Raw genomic sequence first — 10,947 nt, 5'->3', positions numbered from 1 at the left:
GTAGCCTCTCTCACTCACTGATGACGAAATTCCTGGGTCTCTTATATTCCTTGTCATTATTAGTTCACAAGCCCTCGAAGGGTCTGAACCTAGGTCCCCTTCTTCTCTCTGTCTCAGCCCAGGATCCTCCACTAAGTAGGTATTAATAATATCCACCGGAGGGATAGATGGCAGGATCATGATCACACAGGTTTTTGAGCCAGGACACCACGACAAACACTGAAGGAAGAAATTTTCTTCCTCATACGGTGCCTGTTTCATAAAACAATCTTAACTTTAGAATAAATTCAGGGCGGTTGCCCACCAATGCCCAGGGGTTTCAGAGATGCTTTGAAGAGATTCCCAGCTCCAGGTGCTGGATGGGGCTGCCCACTAAGGCTCATTGTTGTGAGAAATTCCCCCCCTACTCCTCCGTGAAGAATTTCTCTTCCTTCCTCCAAATTGGGGCTGTAAAACGCACAGCTTTGAAGAGGAAAGGAGGACCAATTAGGAGGCAGCCTGGTCCTGAACCCATCATAAAACCTCAGGGTGCTAATGGCAGTTGCCATGGCAGCAGGTGCTCAAGGGGCAGCCACAAAATGGCTGGGACTGCTCTGGTAAGTGATGCAGGCGAGTTCCTCAGAGTGGGCCCATGAGTGAGGCTCTGTGCTGGGGTTTGGTCACTGTCCCCAGATGGGGTCGGGACCCACTGTGTGGCCACTCCAACACACCGCACCTGAGTATACCAGAGGCATACCTGTGAGCTTTGTGACCTTAGGCAGGTTGTCTAGCCAGTCTGTGCCTCAGTTTCTCCCTCTGTGAAATGGAGATGATAATGATGGTGCCTGCCGGATGGGGTCGTTAGGGGCATGGACTGAAGTCATTCTTGTCAGGTGCTTCGCCCAGCACCTAGCACTGAGTGTCCAATGGATGTCAGTATTAGAAGAGCAAAGCCAGAAGGGGCTTTGCAGGCTCCCCTACTCCGTGAGTCAGCATGCCACCCGTTTTTGTTAATAAAGTTCAGTTGGAACATAGCCTCACGCATTCATTTATAGATCATCTGTGGCTGCTTTGGGTCTACAATGGCTGAGTTGAATAGTTGTGACAGAGACTATATGACCCAAAGAGACTTAAATATTTACTACCTAGCCCTTTATAAAAATGTTTGTTGGCTCTGGTCTACTCCAGCTCCAGTTAGAGACAATGAGGCCCAGAGACAGTGGGTTTGCCTGGAGTCACACAGCAGGTCAGTGTCCTGGCCAAGAACTGATAGCACGAAAACTCATTCATTCTGTTCTCTCATCAGACTCTGTCTACAGGGAGAGGAAGTGTTAGTCCTGAGTTCTCACCCTGCTTCAAACCCCTGATGCCATGTCCAGTTAAGTTCTCATAACGCCCCTAGTTTATGTTGTCTTCCATGTGTAGAGGGCTCGCTCGGGGCCATTCTCTGAGCATCCATAATGAGGTAAGGGCAGAGATGGCCCTAAAATCGCAGTTGAGGAAGCTGAGGCTTATAGAAGGAAACAGCTCGTCCATAGTCACACAGCAGCCATAGAACAGGGTCAGGATTGATAGCCCACGGACCACCCAGAGTGTGACGTCATCTTTTCAAACTGTAAACCTTTTAGCCAAACATAAACCCTCTCTTCTATGGAAGTGAAGTGACTTTCGTTACATTTCTCTCTGTCTACTATGCATGGGGGTGGGGAGCTTCAGTTGTTTATTCAACAAATATTGAGCACCTACTAGGTCCCTTTAGGTATAGCAGTAAACAGGACCCACCAGCTCCCTATCGTCAAGAACCTTCCTCCCTCTTTTCCTTCTTTCCTTAACTCTGCTTTATAGAGGCTTAATGTATATAGAGTAAAATGCATCAGTCTTAAGTGTACATGTCAGTGTGTATTGACAAATCTATATCATCATGTAACCACTCTCTGGGTCAAGATATAGAACACTTCCAGCCCCCCAGAAAGTTCTCTGCCTGTTAACGGTCACTTTCCCCCACCCCCGTCCCAGGCAACCAATGACCTGGTTTCTGTCACTACAGATTAGTTTTGCCTGTTCTGGAACTTCACACATAGATGTTATCAAGCAATGTGTACTCTGTGTCTGACTTCTTTCTCTTAGCATGTTTCGAGATTCATCCATGTCATTGTATGTATCGTTGGTTCATTCGTTTTGATTGCTGTGTGGTGTTCCACAGTATGGAGGCACCACAGTTCGTTTATCCATTCACCTGTTGATAGATGTTTGAGTTGTTTCCACTATTTGGCTATTATGAATAATACCTCTGTGCACATCCCTGTACTTGACTTTTTGTGGCCACTGCTTATATTTCTCTAGAGTATTTACTGGCAAGTAGAATTGTGGGGGAAGGGCTCCTGTTTTAGCCCCGGGTGGTTTTGCTCTCTTGCGGGGATCACTGGGGAATGCAGGATACCTCTGCACCAGTGCTCAGGGATCCTCCAGGACAGAAGGCCAGTGCAGCCTTCTGGAACCAAGACACAGCTGATGAGGTTTCCTTTTCTCCAGATGAGTGATGTGCTCCTGTACACATATCCCCAGAAGGATGGGAAGTACCGGCTGAAGAACACATTGGCGGTGGCCAGCATGAAGGTAAGCGCCTAAGTGATAGGCACTCTGGCTGGGGTGGGCCAGGGCAGACCCAAAGCAAAGAGGAGACAACATCCCTGCTTCTACGAGCTCACAGACCAGCTGGGAAGAGGGAGCCCCGAGGAGACAGCATTACGTTACGTTATGGGATATGCTGTAGGTAGTGGGGTGAGGGTAGCCGAGTCCCATAGAACAGCGGTCCCCAACCTTTTTGGCACCAGGGACCAGTGCTGCTATGAGAATCTAATGCCTGATGATCTGAGGTGGAGCTGAGGGAGCGATGCTAGTGTGGGGAGCGGCTGCAAGTACAGGGGAAGCTTTGCTCACTTGCCTACCGTTCCCCTCCTGCTGTGCGGCCCGGTTCCTAACAGGCCACGGACCAGTACTGGTCCATGGCCTGGGGGTTGGGGACCCCTGCCTTAGAGTGGATAATATGTGGACAGATGGGGAAGGGAGAAAAGGAAGGGAGGAGGAAAACTTGTAAGCAAGGGCTTGGAGGGAGAAAATAAGTGGGTATTTGGTACATTTTTTAAATTGTGGCAAAATATACATAAAATGTACCATTTTAACCATTCTTAAGTATACAATTCAGTGGCATTAAGTACGTTCACACTGTTGTGCAACCATTACCACTATCCATCTCCAGAACTTTCTCATCTTCCCAAACTGAAACTCCATACCCATCAAACACTAACTCTCCATGGCCCCCTCACCGAGCCTCTGACAACCACCATTCTATTTTGATTATGATTTTTTATATATTAAAATTTTTTATTATATGTTTCAGGTGTACAACATTATAATTTGATATCTGTGCACACTACAAAGCGATCACCTTCAAAAGTCTAGTTACTATCCATCGCCGTGCCACTGACTTCCTTTCCGCCTTCCATCCTCCCCACAAGCCCCGTCTCCTCTGATAACCACCGATCTGTCCTCTGTATCCCAGACCCTGGCAACTACCATTCCACTTTTTGTCTTCGTAATTTCTATTATTCTAAATGGAATAATACAGTATTATTATTTAACTTAGCATAATGTCTTTAAGGTCCATCTGTGGTATAGTATATTGAAGAATTTCCTTCATTTTTGAGGCTGATTAATACTACATTTTATGAATATACCACATTTTGCTTACCCATTCACCAATGATGGACACTTAGGTTGTTTCCACATCTTGGCTATTGTAAATAATGCTGCCATGAACATAGAGGTGCGGCTATCTTTCTGAGTTAGCATTTTCATATCGTTGGATAAATACCCAGAATTGGAATTGCTAGGTCATATTATAGTTCTATTCTTAATTTTAGAGGAATCTTCATACTGTTTTCCATAGTGGCTGCATCAATTTACCATCACCAGCTGTGCATGAGGGTTCCTTCTCTAGACACTTTATATAACTGTATTTGTCCTTTTGTGACTGGCTTACTTCACTTAGCATAATGTCCTCAAGGTTCATCCATATAGTAGCATATGTCAGTTTCCTTCCTTTTTATGACTGAATAATATTCCATTGTGTGTATATATCACATTTCGTTTGTCCTTTCGTCCATGGATGGACACTTGGGTTTCTTCCACCTTTTGATTATAGTGAATAATGCTGCAGTGAACTTGAGGGTGCATATATCTGTGCAAGTGGCAAATATTTCTTAAACAAATGTAAGAGAGATACCAGCCCAGCTGGACAGTCTCGTGAGTGAGGGCGGAAAGACAGGAAGGAAGGGGGCCGGGTGATGTGTGGCCTAACTCAGTGTAACTTCATCCTGAATAACAGGAATGGCTGGGAGCTGATGGGGAATCTTGAGGGCTTAACTCTTGAGAGCAGGAGGTTTTAGGAAATTAATTCTGGCTCAGTATGGTGATGGGGTCACAGAGGGGAACATTGAGATGAGAGGAGAGCCATAAGGGGCCTTTCTGGCTCCTAGAGGCTGTTTTACATGAGAAAAGGAAAGAAAGAAGCAGCTCTCTCAGTGAGGACCTTTGTTCACTTTTCAACCAAAGGTTCCACTGAGGAGCCAGTTAGACAAGGGAGTAGGAAAAAGTAGTCACTGATCAGGTAGTTGTGCAGCAGGATGGTACTCCTAGAGGCTAGGTCCTGAGAGGGATGCTTCATAGACTTCCTGGGGGTGGGTGGTGGCCAAGGACCATGGAGTCAGTCAGAGTCAGCATCCAGGCCCCCCATCACTCACATACACACACATGCGTGCACATGCACACACACGCACACGCGCACACGCACACGCGCACACGCGCACACGCGCACACACACCCCACTCTATGTCTCTGTGCATCTGAGGAAGCTCAGGCTCAGGGAGGGGCAGTGGCAGGACCAGGAGAAGAATCCAGTCTGGTGATTCTTCCCTGTCTCTGCGCTGAGGGGCATATGTTGGTTTCCAGGTCAGCCGCCCTGTGATGGAGAAAGTGCCCTATGCTCTGAAGATCGAGACTTCTGTGTCCTGCCTAATTCTATCTGCAAGGTATGGGAGGTGGGAAGAGGGAGGACCTGGGGATAAAGGGACAGTTTTACAGGTGGGAAAGTTTAGAATAACAAAGGCTGGGTGTGTCTTCTTTTTTAATTTGCCACCCTTTGACTCAAAGGACTTTTTTTCTTTTCAGTATTTCTTAACCTTTTTTTGGATCACAGACCACTTTGAGAATCTGATGAAACTATGGCTCTCTCCTCCCCAAAAATATGCACGCACATAAAATTTTACATAGAATTTTAGGGGTTTCTAGAGCTCGTTTTAAAAATACAACAACAATAAATCTTATGGTTGTAAAACTACAGATTATTGGGTCTTTACAGCAACATGAAAAGTTAACGCGAGTAAAAAAAGTGCATTGTGCACCTTAGTTCATAAAATGTCTGCTCTTAGGCTTTCGTGTCTGGAGAGAAAAATAATGAGTGGGCATTTATCATCTCCCTTTCCCCGGTTTAGGGTGCGGCCTTTCTCTCAGAACCATGTGTGTTTTCTCCAGGCCCTCAGGCTGCCCAGGGATCCCCCATCCCTGGCTTTAGGCGGAGCATCCCCCTTCCCCACCACCCGCCCTCTCTCAAGGCAAGGCCAGCTTGCATCTGAAACCAGGAAGGTGTGGCTCCTGCCAGGGCCGCACTGGGCATGGTGGAGGTGGGACAGGGTTCCCAAGGCTTGTGTGTCTTCCCTCTCAGGTAGTGCATAACCCTGGGGTGGCAGCAGTGCCCTTCGTGTAAGGTGGAGGTTCTGGATGTGACGTGGGATGTGCACACACCGACCCACGTGCTGTTTTGTAGATGCACTTGGTCATTAAGCTTTTATTAACTGCTCCTCAGGGCCCACTTCTGTGCTCAGGACACAAATGATTTAAGCTTCTATTTCCTTGGGAGGAGCCCACGTTCTGGGTAGGAGAGTTGTGAACTGGTTACAGTGCAGAACATAACTGTATGTTATGATGACAAAAGTAAAATGCATTGGGCACAGGATGGTTCTCAGGCCCCTCCTCTGACCCTCAGCACCACCCACGGAGGTGGACCTTGCAGCTTCTCCTATGCATGGGGAGTTGAGGCCTAGAGAAGGGGTCACACAGCCATGTGAGGCAGAACTAGGGTTCAAATGCAGGACCATGTGACCCAGAGCACTTATTTACTACTATCTACTGCCTGAGGGGTAGAAGAAGCCTTGAAAATTCCAAGGAAAGACCACCCCATCTAGGAAAGTGAAGGGAGGCTTCCTTAAGGAGGTGATGTCTGGCTGGGTTCCATGGCCTCTCCTCCCCTCATCTCTAGGTAAAATCAGGGACATGAGGAGACCCAGAGTATGGTTTCCATTTGCCCAGCCACAAGGTGAGGATGATGACAGGCCAAGCTCAGCCCTTCAGGTGGGGCTGCCCATCTCTTAGGCAGGAGCACTGCCCTTGGGCCAGGGGCCTCAAGAAGCTACTGTCACTAACAGACTGGTAACATTACTGCTAACACAGATACTTTACACTTAAGCTTCCAGGAGACAGCAGGACCATACATCTCCTTTTAGTGACGTGGCATCTGGCTGGCTGCCACCCTTTCTCCCTCCCGGGCCAAACTAGTCCCTTCTCTGGCTGAGGCTGCAAACTTAGTGCAGTGTGGGAATGACACCTAGTGGGCCCTGTGAGAATTTCCACACTGCTGCTGCTTCAGGCCCCCAGTGGCTATCAGCATGCAGAACACCTGCCACGCACAGAATTGGGAAGGGGAAGTAAACTCGTTGGATGAGTGAGTGTCTGGGAAGTTCTGTGGGAAAGTGTGGAGGCAGTTGGAGAGACTGGGACCTTGGCTTTGCCAACTTCCGTCTATCCTTCTCCCCTTGCCCCCTGCCCACCCATCCTCCTGAAGTGTGGGCCCCTCAGAGTCTCCCTGACACCCTTTGGTTTGCATTGACAAAGTCTGTCCATATCCCACATGTCATTTCATCCTCACAGAAGCCCTTTGAGTCCAAGGAAGAGTGTCAACACTCTCATGTTACAGGTGAAAAAGCGGCCTTGGGGACAGCAGCATGCCCTGGCTGCCCCACTGGCAGATGGAGGTGCTGAGGTACAAGCCTAGGCTTGTCTGGCAGGTAGCCAGCACTTGTTAGTGGTATTTCAGACTCGAGAGGCTCAGGCCTGGGGGTGGGGGCAGGGGCCACAGGGAATTGGTCCCCTCGTGCACCTTCACTCACTCCAGCTCACGCTCACAGCTCCTGTGCAGAGCGGGATGAGTGGCATGGCTGTCTGAGCAGAGCCCTCCCTGAAGACTACAAGGCCCAGGCTCTGGCTGCCTTCCACCACAGCGTGGAGGTGAGTGGGGGCCCTGGGACCCACCTAACACCAGCCACACAGCCCTGGGCAGGCCACACACCCAGGAGGACTTACAGCTCCTTCCCTCAGGGCACCTCCTCCTCCCACCCTTCCCTACCAAATTCCCACCCGACTAAAGGGTAGTCACTGTGCAACCCCAACCCAAGGCACAGCACCTCCAGTTGGCTCTGTTTCTAACCCAAGATCCGCTTCCTAGAGGATGTATGTGTGTGGGGTCAGGGTGGCGTGTCATAGAATTAGAATTCACCCTGCCCCACTCACATACACACCTCATACAGGAAAGGGGGCTCCCATCCAGCAGGTCTCCTGACCACACTGCTCACCCCATTCCTTTGCTCTAGATAAGGGAGAGGCTGGGGGTCAGCCTGGGGGAGAGGCCCCCCACGTTGGTGCCTGTCACACACGTTATGATGTGCATGAACTGCGGCTGCGACTTTTCTCTCACCCTGAGACGTCATCACTGCCACGCCTGTGGCAAGGTGAGTCGCCCTCTCCAGGGGGAGTGTGTGCATGGGGGTGGCATGGGGTGGGGATTCAGGGGCATTCTGCAGTTACTGCGGGCCAGCCCAGAGTGAGGCATGTTCAATCCAACCCTGAGAGGTAGGAATTATTAATCCTCATTTTACTGATGTCCTCAAACCACAGTTCCAAATCCCAGGCCTCTTCCATGACACCACCACACTCTCCAAAGAAAATCGTACCATACATGGTTATTATCCTTGGAGAGAAACTGTTCTGTCATGGTTAAGGGCTCATCAGAAAAACAGATAAGCTCTTCCACAGAAACTCTGCAGCTGCCCTGGAAAAGCAGGGGGACCCAACACAGTCCCTGGAGGAGGAAAGGGACAGGTAGACAGAGGGGAGAGGATGCTGGCCCTCTGCACGTGCCAAGATGGTGAGAAACACTCTGACACATGTCCCCATCTGGGCCTGCAGATTGTGTGCCGTAACTGTTCGAGAAACAAGTACCCTCTGAAGTACCTCAAGGACCGGATGGCCAAGGTCTGCGACGGCTGCTACGGGGAGCTGAAGAAGAGGGGCGGGGACATCCCAGGCCTGATGAGAGGTAACCTAGGGACCACCCTCACCTTTCTTCCAGGTGGCCCACAGGGCTTCTCCCTGGTCCATGGTTAGTGCTTGAAGCCACTCTCCTGGGAAGGCTTAGAACAAAAGCGACCCACAAGGAGGAGCCGGGGGGTTAAATTTATACCTGGGTCATCATTTCCCCAAATGCTGGTTCTGTGGAAAATTGATAGGTGCTCCTAAAAGAAGAAGAGTTCTGTAGGCAGCCAAGTTTGGGAAATGGCTGTGTCAGTGCCTCTCAGTGACAGGAACAGTAAGCGAGGTGCTCATGTTAACTTCATCATAGCAGCCTTCTTTTCTTTTCGAGATTGTTCTGTAGGCCTATGTTCTGTGGGCCCTTTTTGGGATAAGAATTGTGAGATGGACAGCAGAGGAGTTCTGGGTCAGGAGAGGACTGGGGGCCCTCTGATAAAGGCTCCTGAGGATGCTGAGCTGGCTCTTGAGAGACTGTGCTCAGGGACAGACTTTGCTCAAGCAGAGTTGGGCCGGATGGAAAGCAGGTATATCCTGGGCCTAAAACCAGAGTTCTCCGTGGTGCCACTGAGGCCATCAGAGAAGACAGCCCAACCCCAGCCTCCTTGGGACCTGGAGAAGAGGAGATAGCCAGCATCCAGGAAAAGCCTTCCCTCCCAACCCCCAGGGCCTCTGTGTGGGCAGAAGGGAGTATGGCCATCTTTCTGGCCACACTTAAACCCCATGGGAGGCTAGTTCCCATCTCGGGAGGGACCTAGAGCTCTGATTTACAGGAAGTGGCGTGCCAAAGCAAGATGCGCGCCTGCCATGTGGACACTCACCTCTCCCCCACGACTCGTTTTGGTTACAGAGCGGCCCGTGAGCATGAGTTTCCCCCTGTCATCTCCCCGCTTTTCGAGCAGTGCCTTCTCATCCGTCTTCCACAACATCAACCCCTCAACCTTCAAGAAGCAAAAGAAAGTCCCTTCGGCCCTGACCGAGGTAAGGCAGGTGGGGCTGCCTACATGGAGAGGCAGGAGATTTGGAAGGCTTCATGATCATCTTCAGTGGACAGGGTCAGATTCCCCTGCCCCACCTCTTTGGGACAAAGAGGACCCCTGATGGGAGACATTCTGGCTACGAGGACAAACAAGAGCAGTGCCTATTTCCTAGTCATGACCAAGAAGACACCGCATGGTGGCAGAGGGCAAGACCTGAAGTGGTTGTAGATGGTGTTAGGAGATGTCTTTCGCATCCTTCTCTCCACCTCTCCCATCCAACTCTGTCTCTTTTTTCTTTTCTAGCTCTCCTGCCCCATAGCCTAGACCTAGTACCCAAGGGTACTGCACAGGTCACTGGGGCTTTTCCAACTACAGCAGCTTCAGCCCTGGCTCAGCTCTCCCATGGCAAGCTCTCTAGGCTGTTCTTCTCACCCTGAGGGTCCCAGATGGGCTCTGGCGGTGAGCTTCCTGGAGGCCATGGCACTCTTTGCAGGACACCTCAGGACTGGCTAATCTCAATGCCATCCTGCAAATGGGAACAGATTTATACATCTAAATTCTAATCACAACCATAAACAAAAGTGTGTCATGAATATACAAGCTGTCGAAAGAAGTGTGACCAGTTATTTCCAAGTTTTTTCATTAATATTCATTATCAAGTAGCAGGTGGCAAAGGTTTAAAAAAGTATTAAGGAATGAAAAATTTTAATGGATACAGTTCTACACATTAACTTAATCCCTTTTGCATCTTAAAAATCTTGGAAATGACACATACATAGTAAAAAAATTTTTTTCAAAATACACACAAGAATATATGATGAAAAGTGAGTTTCTCTCCCTCTCCAAACTCCTTCAGTCCCACCCACCCTAGAGGTGCCACCATCAAGTTTCTTCTGGATCCTCCCAGCAATTTTAATGTATATACATAATAAAGATGTACATTCACAGATCTCTTTTTTTTTTTTTTACCCAAAAGATAACATATTACACTGAGTCTTCTCACTTAATTTCTCTTAGGTATTATTTCACACTTGCTCATAGATGTAGATCTCACATGTTTTATTTTACATTGTATGGTTGTCCCATCATTTTTTTAACTAGTGCCTTTCCACAAATCGAGAAAAGCTCACCATCTCACGTCCACTGTGCTGGTGGTCTACATGAGTCGAGCTCATAGAACCTGAGTGTTCCGTGGGGGCAGAGTTTGAGAACCACTGCTCTTACTCTTCTAGAGTCAGGCTGCTCTGATCCTGGTGCCATGCAGATCTACCCCAGCCAGCCCCTTGGTAACTTTTGCCCAAAGTGACCACCTTTTTATTATCCAAAACCCAGTGGGATCTGCAGTGGCCCCCAGAGAAATGTGTCCCCAGTCTCCCACCACCCTCTCCCCTTCTCTTAGAAAATCCACCTCAGCAGTAAGACCTGCTCCCCATGAGAAAGTCTACAGAAATGCTGCCCCCAAGCACCTGTCAGAAAGGGAGGTCACAGAAATGGTTTCCCCTGCCATATT

General features: G+C 49.1%; 1 protein-coding gene across 2 annotated transcripts in view; it reads left to right on the top strand.

Annotated features, from left to right (window-relative positions):
- FGD5 (FYVE, RhoGEF and PH domain containing 5) overlaps positions 1-10,947 on the top strand; it is a 104,228-nt gene that overhangs the window by 85,498 nt on the left and 7,783 nt on the right. For both annotated transcript variants that reach the window (XM_006907169.3, XM_025043657.1), the window contains exons 12-17: positions 2,512-2,595; positions 4,990-5,069; positions 7,281-7,380; positions 7,743-7,880; positions 8,338-8,467; positions 9,308-9,438. In XM_006907169.3, the coding sequence (XP_006907231.1) occupies positions 2,512-2,595; positions 4,990-5,069; positions 7,281-7,380; positions 7,743-7,880; positions 8,338-8,467; positions 9,308-9,438 (663 nt within the window). The remainder of the gene's footprint in view (positions 1-2,511; positions 2,596-4,989; positions 5,070-7,280; positions 7,381-7,742; positions 7,881-8,337; positions 8,468-9,307; positions 9,439-10,947) is intronic.

The sequence above is a fragment of the Pteropus alecto genome, unplaced genomic scaffold (assembly GCF_000325575.1).
Source record: "Pteropus alecto unplaced genomic scaffold, ASM32557v1 scaffold92, whole genome shotgun sequence".
NCBI lineage: Eukaryota > Metazoa > Chordata > Mammalia > Chiroptera > Pteropodidae > Pteropus > Pteropus alecto.
This window is presented reverse-complemented; position numbering and strand designations above follow the sequence as displayed.